The sequence below is a fragment of the Schistocerca americana genome, chromosome 3 (assembly GCF_021461395.2).
Source record: "Schistocerca americana isolate TAMUIC-IGC-003095 chromosome 3, iqSchAmer2.1, whole genome shotgun sequence".
Lineage (NCBI taxonomy): Eukaryota > Metazoa > Arthropoda > Insecta > Orthoptera > Acrididae > Schistocerca > Schistocerca americana.
The window spans coordinates 421,166,321-421,181,595 of record NC_060121.1 but is presented as its reverse complement, the minus strand read 5'-3'; the positions used below and the strand labels follow the sequence as shown (position 1 = coordinate 421,181,595).

The window sequence follows — 15,275 nt, the reverse complement described above, 5'->3', positions numbered from 1 at the left end:
CCCATGTAACACTTGTGTCAGTGTTAGTGAAGATGGTGGGCAGATCTCCAGCCAAACCAAGGGCTGACCTGATGCCAGTATATACGACACAATTACCCAAAATATCCCAAACCGAAACAATTGACAGGAATGGGGGAAAGAAATACAGTAGAAGAAGAATGGGTAGCTTTGAGGGATGAAGTAGTGAAGGCAGCAGAGGGTCAAGTAGGTAAAAAGACAAGGGCTAGTAGAGCTCCTTGGGTAACAGAAGAAATATTGAATTTAATTGATGAGAGGAGAAAATATAAAAATGCAGTAAATGAAGCAGACAAAAAGGAATACAAACGTCTCAAAAATGAGATCGACACGAAGTGCAAAATGGCTAAGCAGGGATGGCTAGAGGACAAATGTAAGGATGTAGAGGCTTATCTCACCAGGGGTAAGATAGATACTACCTACAGGAAAATTTGAGAGACCTTTGGAGAAAAGAGAACCACTTGTATGAGTATCAAGAGCTCAGATGGAAACCCAGTTCTAAGCAAAGAAGGGAAAGCAGAAAGGTGGAAGGAGTATATAGAGGGTCTATACAAGGGCGATGTACTTCAGGACAATATTATGGAAATGGAAGAGGATGTAGATGAAGATGAAATGGGAGATATGATACTGCGTGAAGAGTTTGACAGAGCACTGAAACATCCGAGTCAAAACAAGGCCCCGGGAGTAGACAACATTCCATTACAACTACTGACGGCCTTGGGAGAGCCAGTCCTGACGAAACTCTACTATCTGGTGAGCAAGATGTATGAGACAGGCGAAATACCCTCAGACTTCAAGAAGAATATAATAATTCCAATCCCAAAGAAAGCAGGTGTTGACAGATGTGAAAATTACTGAACAATCAGTTTAATAAGCCACAGCTGCAAAATACTAACGCAAATTGTTTACAGAAGAATGGAAAAACTGGTAGAAGCCGACCTCGGGGAAGATCAGTTTGGATTCCGTAGAAATATTGGAACACGTGAGGCAATACTGAACCTACGACTTCTTAGAAAATGGATTAAGGAAAGGCAAACCTACATTTCTAGCATTTGTAGACTCAGAGAAAGCGTTTGACAATGTTGACTGGAATACTCTCTTTCAAATTCTAAAGGTGGCAGGGGTAAAATACAGGGAGCAAAAGGCTATTTACAATTTGTACAGAAACCAGATGGCAGTTATAAGAGTCGAGGGACATGAAAGGGAAGCAGTGGTTGGGAAGGGAGTGAGACAGGGTTGTAGCCTCTCCCCGATGTTATTCAATCTTTATATTGAGCATGCAGTGAAGGAAACAAATGAAAAATTTGGAGTAGGTATTAAAATCCATGGAGAAGAAAGAAAAATTTTGAGGTTCGCCGATGACATTGTAATTCTGTCAGACAGCAAAGGGCTTCGAAGAGCAGTTGAATGGAATGGATAGCGTCTTGAAAGGAGGATATAAGATGAACATCAACAAAACCAAAACGAGGATAATGGAATGTAGTCGAATTAAGTCTGGTGATGCTGTGGGAATTAGATTAGCGAATGAGACACTTAAAGTAGTAAAGGAGTTTTGCTATTTGGGGAGCAAAATAACTGACGATGGTCGAAGTAGAGAGGATATAAAATGTAGACTGGCAATGGCAAGGAAAGTGTTTCTGAAGAAGAGAAATTTGTTAACATCGAGTATAGATTTAAGTGTCAGGAAGTCGTTTCTGAAAGTATTTGTGTGGAGTGTAGCCATGTATGGAAGTGAAACATGGACGATAAATAGTTTAGACAAGAAGAGAATAGAAGCTTTCGAAATGTGGTGCTACAGAAGAATGCTGAAGATTAGATGGGTAGATCACATAACTAATGAGGAGGTGTTGAATAAAATTGAGGACAAGAGGAGTTTGTGGCACAACTTGAACAGAAGAAGGGATCGGTTGGTAGGACATGTTCTGAGGCATCACCGGATCACCAATTTAGAATTGGAGGGCATGGTGGAGGGTAAAAATCGTAGAGGGAGACCAAGAGATGAATACACTAAGCAGATTCAAAAGGATGTAGGTTGCAGTAGGTACTAGGAAATGAAGAAGCTTGCACAGGATAGAGTAGCATGGAGAGCTGCATCAAACCAGTCTCAGCACTGAAGACCACCACAACAACAACAACAACAACATCCCAAACCGAAAGTGGCATACCACGAAGTTCACAGAGTAGTGGATCCTCCTGTCAGAGGAGCAAACTGTGTGTTCAACAATTATGTCCTAAGCACAATCTGGTGTGCAGCACTTCTTTCCTTTGATGTGATTTGCACAAAGTCTGCCACGCCTGTGGGAACAATTAGAGTGACTGCAGTTTGTTTCCGCCACCTCCAACCATTCAGTTTCCCACTGATGCACGATGTATTTGTTGGGTAATGACATGATAGTATGCAAAGAGATAGCGCACTGATGTACAATACCATCCCAGCAAGCTTTTTTGGGTGCTCTGTCAGCCATGTCATTTCCCTGTATCCCGATGCATCCAGGTACCCAGTAAAAGATCACCTCCTTTCCAAGGCATTGGAGCAGCTGTAAGGAATCGTGTACGAGTTGAATCAACTGGTCTACTGGATACATTTGGGGGACCACTTGTAGCACACTGAGCAGTCAGAACAGATGTGAAACCTTGCACTGTGATGCTTGTGAAGCCACTCCTGTGCTGTCATAATGCCATGTAACTCTGCATCACAGTTTGTGAATTGGATCAGGAGGAATACTTTGAATACCCTGTCAGGGAAAACAGCTGAACAACAAACGGCATTCTCTTTCTGGGATGCATCCATATAGACAATGCTACATGGTGGTACATAATTGGAACAGAAGACAACAGAGTTGTAAACACAAAACCTGGAGTACAAGTTTTCCTGTACTGTATCAAGGTTAAGATCGCTTTGGGCTTCTGAAGACACCAGGGCGGGAATCTGTTCCATCTCTGGCTGCATAATCGGAGGTCTGATGTATCCAGATTCTTGAAACAGTCAGTGGCAGTGGCCAGTCCCCAGCCTAGGAAACCTGAGGTCACCAGGGTACAAGGGCTATTTTGAACAATGAATGAATGTCGGCCCAAGTTTTGAAAGCAGCAGGGGTAAACATTTAAGAACATGTTGCTGAAATATTTAGCTACAAGTACTTTAAGTTTCTATCACTTCTGGGCAGTTATGGAATGTATTTTACAAAGGTGTGTTAAGGTACATTTATTACAGATCAAGGACAACTGTCACAGTACAATGATTCACTTTCAACAGCAAAGGTTTTCTGAGTGAGCAAAAATCTTCTGAACATGCAATGAAAAGAAATCAGTGAGAAATAAAATGCGATGAACTGATGCTCACGAAGGAACCTGCCATAGCTTATGTTGACTCTGTGGTTATGATGCTTTGAATGAAAAAGCTGATGAGAGATGCAGATGGAAAATGCTTAAAGGGAGCAAGTAAAGAGGAAGAGAACAGCTAACTTGCCATATATTTACCCTATTGTTGAGCCTGGTTTGTTACCTGAATCAGGAGGAGAAGAGCCTTACTCAGATGGACAATGAAGTGGGTCAGAGCATATAGAAATACAGAATATTATAGAGCATTCTAAAGTAGAAATATGATGGGAACATATGTCAACACACACAAGCAATAACACAAATAATAAAATCCACATTCACTTCCTATTAATTTAATGTGTTTCTATATAAAACTTGTCTATATCAAAGATACCACAGAATCGTTCTTTGCTAACTGGGACAGCTTTCTATTGAATTCCACTTGAACACCAAACGCAACATAACCTTTTTTTATAGTAAGTCTAGAATCTTATAAAAAAGTTCACCCAGTTAACATTATCACTAACCTGTCAATTTTGTTTAGTGCTACAATGAACGGTGTCTTCTTGTTTTTCAGCAAATTGATTGATTCAATTGTCTGTGGTTCAAGCCCATGCATGATATCAACAACTAGAATTGCTATATCACACAGCGAGGAACCACGACTTCGCAAATTGCTGAAAGACTCGTGTCCTGGTGTATCAATGATGAGCAGACCTGGTATCTTCAATTCCGTCTCGGAGAACTGAAATTTTTATTTCCATTATACACATGGACAAATACAAACAGATGTGATAAATTTCAAGAATATTTGAAATATACATCAAACATACCCCTTTAACATGTTTGGTCTGTTCCTTAATTGCATCAATAGGGACATTTGTTGCACCTATTTGCTGAGTAATTCCTCCAGCTTCTCCATCTTGCACATTTGTACGTCGTAATTTGTCAAGAATCTTTGTTTTGCCTGGAAGAAAATGGGTTATGTTATAAAACCTAATGCAAAGGAGTAAGATGAAACTATGTGTATTTAATAATTGCAGATATGCGAGTCCCCTAAAATTACAAAGACACTTTTCAATTTCACACACACACACACACACACACACACACACACACACACACACACTGATATATACAGGGCGTTTGGGGAGGTAAGGTCAATATTTTAAACAGTGATAGTATAAGCAATTCTGAACGAAAAATGTTATATGAACATAGGTCTGCAATGCTTCATTAGGGAGGTATGGTTATTGAAAGGAACTTTAATTCTGCAAAATTGATGTGCACAACAGGAACGTATACGCAATACAACTGGACCGTAGCATGATTTTCTTGCAAACAATGCACAGGTACATGCCATGTTTACGCTATGCAACCTATAACGTATTATGGTCATGTGACATACGTAGTACAATCACCCGTTGTTTACGCAATTGTGCCGTGTAAGCCGCATTGTGTAGCGTACCAGTGATGGATTGATTAGCTGTGTAGTGTATTAACTGGCCTCCAAGATCACCTGATCTTACACCTTTAGATTTCTGTTTATGGGCCTGGATGAAATCAGAGGCGCATGAAGTGAAGGCAAATAAATGAGATGAACTGCTTCGTCGCATCATGAACACTGCTGGATTGATTAGGAACCAATCACAGGCATTTGAACAAGCAGCACAACATGTTATCCCTACAGCTCAAAAGTGCATTGACATTCATGGTGGGATATTCGAACCAGTTCTGCGAACTGTACAAAATCCATATGGTAAGTGTTAAAGACGTTTGTAAAAGATGTGGTGCATCTTTTTCAACTGAATACATGTACTGTGTATCAAACTCAGGACCTTCACCCTTACCAGGCAAGTGGCAGAAGTAAAGCTATGGTGGCAGGTCGTGAGTAATTCTCGGTCGGCGAAAGGCAAATGCTCCCAGTTTGAGACTCAGTCTGGCACATAGTTTTAAACTGCCTTGAAGTTTCAAAGTGAGCACTGCTTGTCCATGCATGGCACTATAACTACACAACCCACCCCTGCAGCCCAATGAGAGTTAAACTGTATGGCAGCCCCAGAGCCCTTATCCATAAAGCAAGTTTCCGTTTGGAACTGCAAGAGGTGGGTTCAAAAATTTGGGTGACAAAAGAGGGCAGCGCACCAATGGGCTATGTATGGGAGTTGATGTAACAGTTCTACTCCAGAATGTTTCGAGAATTTTCTTGAATGTGCCCTTATCCTGTTAATAGTTTACACCTCATCAGAGTATATGACAAGATGCATGGATCAGCATACTTTCAGAAATGAATTACAGTGGATCAAAGTAACATGGAAGCAACAAAATAATGGAAAATCCAGTATGGAATCTAACAAGATAATGAAAAGGATAGGTGCTACTCACCATATAGCAGAGATGCCGAGACGCAGATAGGCACAACAAGAAGACTGTCACAAAATGAGCTTTTGGCCAACAACGCCTTTGTTGAAAGTAGACAAAACACACACACACACACACACACACACACACACACACACACACACACACACACACACACACACACAAAGTGCAACCCACACACAGGCTCTAACAGACATACACAAACAAAGTGCAACTCGCACACAGATGACCACTGTCTCTAGCAGCTGAAGCCAGACTACAAACACAGCACATGATGGGAGAAGTAATCAGGTGGGGTGAGGAGGAGGCTGCGGCAGGGAGGGAGAAGATAGCAGAGTAAAGGTGGGGAACTCTGAAGTGCAGATAGAGGGAGCAAGCCGGGTAGAGGTGAAGGGAGTGTAGGACAGCCAGGTGCAGTCGGGAGGTCAGACAGAGGGCAGGGGAGAGAAGCTGAGGGGTAGAGGAAAAGGACAGAAGTAATAACACTGGGTGCATTGGTGGAATAGAGGGCTGTGTAGTGCTGGAATAGGAACAGGGAAGGGGCTAGATGGGTCAGGACAATGACTAATGAAGGTTGAAGCCATGAGGGTTACAGAAACGTAAAATATATTGTGGGGAGAGATCCCACTTGCACAGTTCAGAAAAAACTGGTGTTGGTTGGAGAGATTCAGATGACACAGTCTGTGAAGCAGTCACTGAAATGAAGAAAGTCATGTTGGGAAGTTTGCTCAGCAACAGGATGGTCCAATTGTTTCTTTGCCACAATTATTTGGTTGCCATCAATGCGGACAGACAGCTTGTTGGTTGTCACACCCATATAGAATGCAGAACAGTGGATGCAGCTTAGCCTGTATGTCAAATGACTGGTTTCACAGGTAGCCCTGTCACTGATGAAATAGGTGAAGTTTGTCACTGGCTTGGAGAAGATGGTGGTGGGAGGTTGTAAGGGACAGGTCTTGCATCTAGGTCCATTACAGGGATATAAGCCATGAGACAAGGGGTTGGGAGCAGGAGTTGTGTAGAGATGGACGAGGATATTGTGTACGTTCGGTGGGCAGTGGACTATTACTGGGGAAGGAGTGGGAAGGATAGTAGGTAGGACAACTCTCATTTCAGGGCCCAACCAAAGGTAGTCAAAACCCTGGTGGAGAATGTAATTCAGGTGCTCCAATCCTGGGTGGTACTGAGACATGAGGGATACAATCCTCTGTGGATGGACAGCGGGACTTTGCAGGGAGTTGTGTGTGATTGGAAAGATAAGGCATGGGAGATCTGTTTTTGCAAAAGGTCGGGAGAGCAATTATGGTCTGCAAAGTCCTCAGAGAGGCCTTTGGTATATTTTGAGAGGGACCACTTGTCACTGCAGATGTGACAGCCACGGGTGGCTAGGTTGTATGGAAGGGACTTCTTGGCATGGGATGGGTGGCAGCTGTCAACGTGGAGGTACTGCTGGTGTTTGGTAGGTTTGATATGGACAGAGGTACTGATGCAGCCATCTTTGAGGTGGAGGTCAACATTAAGAAAGGTGGCTTTTTGTGTTGAGTAGGACCACGTGAAATGAATGGGGGAAGGTGTTGATATTCTGGAGGAATGTGGGCAGGATGTCCTCACCCTCGATCCAAATCACAAAGACATCATCAATGAATCTGAACCAGGAGAAGGGCTTAGGATTCTGGGTGTTTAGGAAGGATTCCTCTAGAAGGTCCATGAACAGGTTAGCATAGGATGGTGCCATGCTGGTGCCTGTAGACATACTCTGAATTTGTTTGTAGGTAATGCCTTCAAAGGAGAAGTAACTGTGGGTGAGGATTAGTTGGTCAAGGTGACTAGGAAGGAAGTTGCTGGTTTGGAATCTATCGGGCATTGGGAAAGGAAGTGTTCAATAGCGGTAAGGTAATGGGCATTAGGCATGTTAGTGTAAAGGGAGGTGGCATCAATAGTGATGAGCAGGCACCGTGTGGTGAAGGAACTGTCGTGAGTCAGTGGAGGAAATGGTTGGTATCTTTTATACACGAGGGTAGATTGCAGGTAATAGGCTGTAGGTGTTGGTCTATGAGAGCAGAGATTCTCTCAGTGGAGGCACAGTAACCGGCCACAATGGGTGGTTGGGTTTATGGACTTCAGGAAGCATGTAGAAGGTAGCAGCAGAAGGAGAGGTGGTGGTGAGGAGAGAGATGGACTCCAGGAAGAGGTTCTGGGATGGGCCTAAGGATCTGAGGAGAGACTGGAGATCCTACTGGATTCCTGGATTGAGGTCATTGTGGCAGGGTTTGTAGTTGGATGCATCTGATGGCTAGTGAAGTCCTTCTGCGAGGTAATCCTTGAGGTTCAAAACAACAGCAGTGGAGCCTTTGTCAGCAGGTAAGACCATGAAGTCGGGTGGTGGATAGCTGTTCTTACTGCAGATGTAAGATTAATTTGCATGAGGTGAGGCAAGGTTCGAGGTTAAGAAATTCTGGAAAGTTAACAGTGGGTGATTTGGGGGCAGTGGGGGGCAGTTCACAGTTGGATGGAGGAGTAAACCGAGCCAGGCAGGGTTCAACATTGGTCTTTGGTTGTGTCTGATTGGTGGGGTCAGTGGCAAAAAAGTTTTTCCACTGGAAGGACTGGGAGAAGGAAAGATCTTTAACAAGTCCTACATGATTGAATCTGGGAGTGAGGCAAAAGGTGAGGCTTTTGGAGAGGGCTGATATTTCTGTGGGGCCAAGGTTTTTGGAGGAAAGGTTCATGACAGTGTTTGAGGTCTCTCTGGGTTCTGGATTCTGTGTGACGGTGGGAGTGAGTTTTGGAGAGTGGGATAAATTTAGTAGGTTTCTGAGATAGGGTTTGTCAGCTATGAGGGGCGTGGAGGAGATTTCGAGGTTATTGAAGATGTGGTAGACAGTGGTAGCCCAAGGTGGAAGAAGGAAGTGAGCAGGGTGGAGAGTTTTTTGAGGTGGCATTGCACATGTTGCTCTAGTTCCTAGAGGGCAAGAGTTTCACTGTGTGTTGTGGGATTCAGGAATTTGGGATTGCATAGCAGGAGAACTTCACAGATGGAGAGAAGGTATTGCAAGGAGGTGTGGGATTGACTGATATGGTTTTGCAGAACTATGTCGGTGAGGGCTATGGATTGGCAGAATCTGAACAGATGGAGGTCATTGTGGAAGGAAGAGTGGCAGCCAGAGATTGGTCATTTGATGCCAAGCCATATGGGCAGATACCATGAGCCAAGCAGCAACACAGAAACACTATGTGGGACTGGGTTCTGGCTAGGGATAAGGAAACTTTTCTGTGTTGACATATATGGCAGGGCCAAGGATCCATGGTGGTGGAAAAAACTCTAAAAAATACTTAAGTAACAGAATTACATCTGAAAAATTTGCAAAAATACACCCAAATACAAGGGAAAAATCATGAAAAGTGTGAAACAGATGAAATATGGGGAAACAATATGAAATCTGAGGGAGCACATAGACAGTGAAAGGTGAAACGCCAACTAAAATTTGCGTGAAGTCACAAAGAGATCAAAGAAAAAATATAAATAAAAAGAACGCTTAATGTAGGCTGCAGATCTGTGGATGGATAAGTGTGAAGAAGGGAATGACAGATGTGACAGGATTACATGAAATTAGTAGGTGCAAACTCAAAATATACTGAGGGTCTCAGTGAGGACTCTGCCTACCGTAATTACAATCCCAACCTTGCACAAAAATAGATCTCCCATGCCTTATCTTTCCAGTCACCCACCACCTCCAAAGTCAGACAGTCTGGCCACAGAAGAGCATATCCCTTGTGACTCAGTACCACCCAGAGTTTTGACTCTCCGCCAGAGTTTCGACTACCTCTTTGTCATGCCCTGACATGAAAAATGTCCTACCCACTCTCCTTCCCACCCGTCCCACAGTGGTATTCTGCTGCCTACCAAATTTATACAATATCCTCATCCATCCCAACCAACCCCTTGCCTCATGGCTCATAACCTTGTAATAGACCTATCTCATACATCCTCCCACCACCACCTACTCCAGTCCACTCATAACCACCACCTATCCCATCAAAGGCAGGGCTACCTGTGAAACCAGTCATGTTATCTACAATCTAAGCTGCAACCACTGCTCTGCTTTCTAGATGGGCATGACAACCAACAAGCTGTCTGTCCACATGAATTGCCACCGACAAACTGTGGCCAAGAAACAAACGAACCACCCCGTTGATGGGCACGCCATCCAACATGACGTTCTTCATTTCAGTGACTGCTTCACAGCTTGTGCCATCTGGATCCTCCCCATCAACACCAGCTTTTCTGAACGGTGCAAGTGGGAACTCTCCCTACAGTATATCCCACGTTACCGTAATCATCTTGGTCTCAACCTTCGTTAGTCATCGTCCTTCCCTATCAGGACCCTTCCATGTTCCCATTCCAGCACTACACAGCCCTCTATTCCACCAATGCATCCAGTCTTATTACTTCTCTTCTTTTCTGCTACCCCCACTTCTTTCCCTCTTGCCCTCCACCTAACCTCCCAAATGCACGTAAGTGCTCTACACTCTCTTCACCGCTTTCCTGCACACTCCCACTAGCAGCACTTTCTCATACCCCACCTCTACCCTGCTATCCTTCTCCCTCCCCACCCCAACCTTCTCCTTACTCCTACCCAGCTGCTTCTCCCATCATGTGCTGCTGCTCGTAATCTGGCTTCAGCTGCCAGAGACTGTGGTCATGTGTGTGTGAGTTGCATTGATGTGCCTATCTGTGACTTAGCATCTCCACTATAGGGTGAGTAGCAACTATCCTTTTCATAATATTGTTAATACATGATTGAATAAACTAATGTCACTTGCTTAAGGTAGAGAACAGTGTATTAAGTGGAATTTGTGTGTGTTAAGTAATATTAATATAATAGAGGAAAACATTCCTCGTGGGAAAAATATATCTAAAAACAAAGATGATGTGACTTACCAAACAAAGCGCTGGCAGGTCGATAGACACACAAACTAACACAAACAAACACACGAAATTCGGGCGATCTCGCGCACTAGGCGCTGGAACGGCAGCTTGCGGATGAGCAGCTCTGTGCTCTTCTGGTAGCGCCTGATTTCTTGCAGGGCAACAGTGCCCGGCCTGTAGCGGTGGGGCTTCTTGACACCGCCGGTGGCGGGCGCGCTCTTCCTCGCCGCCTTGGTGGTGAGCTGTTTGCGTGGCGCCTTTCCGCCGGTGGACTTGCAGGCCGTTTGCTTTGTGCGGACCATAGCGGTAGCGGAGAGCGGCGTGGAGGTGCGGTGCAGTACGGCGTCCGGATGCCGTACCGCACCGCACCTCAACGCCGCTCTCCGCTACCGCTATGGTCCGCACAAAGCAAACGGCCTGCAAGTCCACCGGCGGAAAGGCGCCGCGCAAACAGCTCACCACCAAGGCGGCGAGGAAGAGCGCGCCCGCCACCGGCGGCGTCAAGAAGCCCCACCGCTACCAGCCGGGCACCGTCGCCCTGCGAGAAAACAGGCGCTACCAGAAGAGCACAGAGCTGCTTATCCGCAAGCTGCCGCTCCAGCACCTAGTGCGCAAGATCGCCCGAATTTTGTGTGTTAGTTTGTGTATCTATCGACCTGCCAGTGCTTCGTTTGGTAAGTCACATCATCTTTGTTTTTAGATATATTAAGTAATATTAACATTTAATAGGATGCTGATTTTGCCAGTGGTAAACTGAACAGAAGGAAAAAAGAATTATAGTGAAGAAATGGAACATACGAAGCTCAAGTGACATGTTTAGCTTCACAGTGGAAGAGGTTGAACAGATTGACAGCAAACTTAAAAGACGAACACACTCAGCAAGAAAACACAGAGAAGGTGCTGAAGAAACAAGATTACAAAATGAACTAGGATAATTTCCTCTGGTGCTGACATTTAGAATTTTGTTTTTTCAATGTGTATTTCAGTCACCCCAAACAAATACACTCAGCGCATCTTTCATCCAAAGCCCACTGTCAATGGAAAGCATTGCATTGTTTCACTTTACAAACAAAATTATTTTAAAGCAGAACATAACACACACATTTCATACACAAGTCTAAAAAAAAAGTCTAACTCTGTACTTGTTTTATCGATATGTATTAACAGGGACCATAAAACAAGAAGAATAACCAGCAATACAATAGTAACAGCACTTTCCTGGTGCAAGATGATTGTTACCGCCATGCAGAAGCACAGCTTAGTCATTGTGGAGTACTGGTTATCTTCATGTTTTACTATCCCACTTTATACATATCGATAAAACAAATACTGCACTAAACTAATTTGGGATCGCTCTATCAGAGGGACACACAAAATCCTACTTTAAAAATCATTCTTGTTTCTAATGGGGAATGAACATATGCTTTTTGACAATGGGCATGGCATGAAAGATGTGATGAGCAGTATTTGTCTGGTCTGCCTCCAGCTACACATTGCAAATATGACACTGCAAATATCAGCTGAATCATCAGAGAAAATGTGCTTGACAACTCGTAGGACGGATGACTGATATATTTGAATGACATTCCACTTAACATTCATCACATAAAATTTGTCATTTTCGTAGATGATATTAGTGTTATAATAAAACCCATTAATGAGAAAGTGGCTGAAGAGATGGTCAATGATGTTTTTCAACTAATTATTAAGTGGTTCTCTGAAAATCGATGTGCTCTAAATTTCGAGAAAACACCTTACATTCAGCTCTGTACAACAAAGAGTCCTACCAACAACTGACACGGCACATGAACAGGAGTCAGCGAACAGGGGAGAACGCTCCAAATTTTTGGTTGTACATATGGGCGATTGTACTCAGGTGATTCATGTGAAAAGGTTTCCGACATGATTATGGCCACATGACAGGAATTAACAGACAATGAACGTCGAATGATACTTGGAGCCAGATGCAAGGGACATTCCATTTCAAAAATGGTTAGGGAATTCAGTGCTAACAGACAAGCGACACTATGTAAAATAACTGCAGAAATCAATGTCGGAAATATGATGAACGTATCTGTTAGGGCAGTGCGGCTAAATTTGGCAATAATGGACTATGGCAGCCAATGGCTGATTCGAGTGCCTCTGCTAACAGCATGACATTGCCTGCAGTGCCTCTTTTGGCCTTCTCACCATATCAGTTGGACCCCAGATGATGGGAAAACCATGGCCTGGTCAGATGAGTCCTGATTTCAGTTGGTAAGAGCTGATGGTAGGTATTGAGTTTGGTGAAGACCCCACTTTGCCATGGATTCAAGTTGTCAAGAAGACACTGAGCTGGTGGTGGCTCCATCATGGTGTGGGCTATGCTTACATAGCCCACACCATGATGACTGGGTCCTGGTTATGTTCGGCTCCTTGCAGACATTTGCAGCCATTCTTAGATTTCATGTTCCTAAACAATGATGGAATTCTTATCCAACATGTCATAGGGCCACAATTGTTCCTGAATGGTTTGAAGAACATTCTGGACAGTTCGAGTGAATGATTTGGCCTCCCAGCATGAATCCCATAATCAAGAGGTCAATTTGTGCATAAAACCTGCACCATGAACACCTTCAACATCATAGATACCTATAGAGGCAGCAAGGCTCAGCATCTCTGCAGGGGACTTCCAATGAAAGGAAAGAGGCAGTGGGTTTGGTATCAGGACGACATTGGCAAAGGTACTGTTCCATGGCCACAAAGCCAGGAGCATGGGGACGTTTGGCGTACAAGCGGACAAGAAGAAGTCTGGTGGTAACAGAATATGAACTGGGAAAGGTTGTGAATGAAGTGAGCAGTGTCTTGAATGTAGGATGGGAGGTTACAGGATGCATTGAGGTCTGAGCTGCCAGAGATGGCTGCCATGTGTGCATGAAGTGAGTTAGTTTGTGTGAAAGTGTGTGTTTTCTTTTATGAAGAAGGCTTAGGACGAAAGATAAACGTGTGATAGTCTTTTCGTTGTGCTTGCCTGCAATTCAGTGTGTCATCTTTAAGGTAATCTATCATTTCCCTAATAGTAGCGATGCATCCTTTCCCTAATATTGTAGAACACAATTTATGATGTACGTGATATGCAAACAGAAGCCAGAACATTATGCAGATTCCAGCTGATGGAGTATCCAAGAAGAATCTTCAGCTAAATTTGAGGCACTTCACACAGTAATTGTGTAAGTGGCATCTTTTACAGCAAATGAAACAGTAAACACTCAGAAGCAAGACAGCTGCTGGTATAAAGAAAATAGGGGATGTGTGTAGTTATGTGGAAAACCATGAAGGAGGTTGCCCCCTTTAGCTCTTGCAGGGGGCAACAAAGCATCTATACTCTGCACACCACTGCACACTGAAACCAACATAGTGGCATCCGTTACGTAATAATAGTGACATAAACAGTAATGATTACTTTCTGTTGTAAGCAAGTCAAGTATGAGACTGTCCTTCAATCTTGAATCACAAAGAAATTTTTATTAAAGATATCTTCAAATACATCTGCAGGTATCAGCATCATCACAGGCTTTCATTCGCAGAGCAGTCAGCCACACCGACCTCTACAGATAGCCATTAGCATTTGGAAATAAATGTTCCCACTTATACAAGAAAGAGAAATAACTTGGAGGAAATATGGCAAATCAGGATTTTTAAGTGAGAACAGAAAAATATAAAATCAACTGTAAGTGGCTGATTGCTCTTCTGCCAATGATAAACTGTTGCTTCTCCTGTCACAAACACACTGTCACAACAATGAAAGTCTGTTCGCTCTGATCAACTTTGAAATATTACTTCCTTCTGCAAAATTCTGACTTAATTCTCCCTTGCCAATAATGAAATATATATATCCCTCTTCATTATAGTAGTTCTGTGGTTTAAAAAACCACGACATAGATGTTTTCTTACATGTAAGGAATGTCCTTGCAATGTGACTAAATTTCTACTTAAAAATTTGCCAGAAAGATGATGTCAAGATACAGCAATTTCTGGGAAACACATAATATGAACTGATTTTCAAAAATATTGAAGCTCAGTAAAGTAGTTCACTCTAACTTTTGTTCTGATGGCCACACCCAATTTCTGTTTCCCCTTACCAATACAGTTCTGCAATAACTGCCATCCTATTATATTTTCAACCCTGCCTGAAGAAGGAGTCACTGGCTCCGAAAGATTGCCAATCACAATAGTCTTGTGCGTGTGTTCTGCCGTTGCTTGGTGAGTAGATTTTTTTATCTATCCAATTAAATGATATGAATATAATAGAGGGAAACATTCCACGTGGGAAAAATATATCTAAAAACAAAGATGATGTGACTTACCGAACAAAAGTGCTGGTGTGTCTATCGACCTGCCAGCACTTTCGTTCGGTAAGTCACATCATCTTTGATTTTAGATATACAATTAAATGATATTTCGTACTGAGCAACGTTCTTTCTTTATGAGTGTCTAATTTTTTGGAGTTACCTGAACTTGTACTTAACTAGTGTCAGAGAAAGTTTCGTTCGGTAAGTCACATCATCTTTGATTTTAGATATACAATTAAATGATATTTCGTACTGAGCAACGTTCTTTCTTCATGAGTGTCTAATTTTTTGGAGTTACC

At 43.2% G+C, this 15,275-nt stretch overlaps 1 protein-coding gene across 4 annotated transcripts in view; it reads right to left on the bottom strand.

The window, feature by feature from the left end:
• LOC124607491 (eukaryotic translation initiation factor 5B) overlaps positions 1-15,275 on the bottom strand; it is a 426,670-nt gene that overhangs the window by 284,838 nt on the left and 126,557 nt on the right. For all 4 annotated transcript variants that reach the window (XM_047139867.1, XM_047139864.1, XM_047139868.1 and 1 more), the window contains exons 10-11: positions 4,167-4,300; positions 3,861-4,078 (exon numbers count right to left, since the gene is read on the bottom strand). In XM_047139867.1, coding sequence (XP_046995823.1) covers positions 3,861-4,078; positions 4,167-4,300 — 352 coding nt within the window. The remainder of the gene's footprint in view (positions 1-3,860; positions 4,079-4,166; positions 4,301-15,275) is intronic.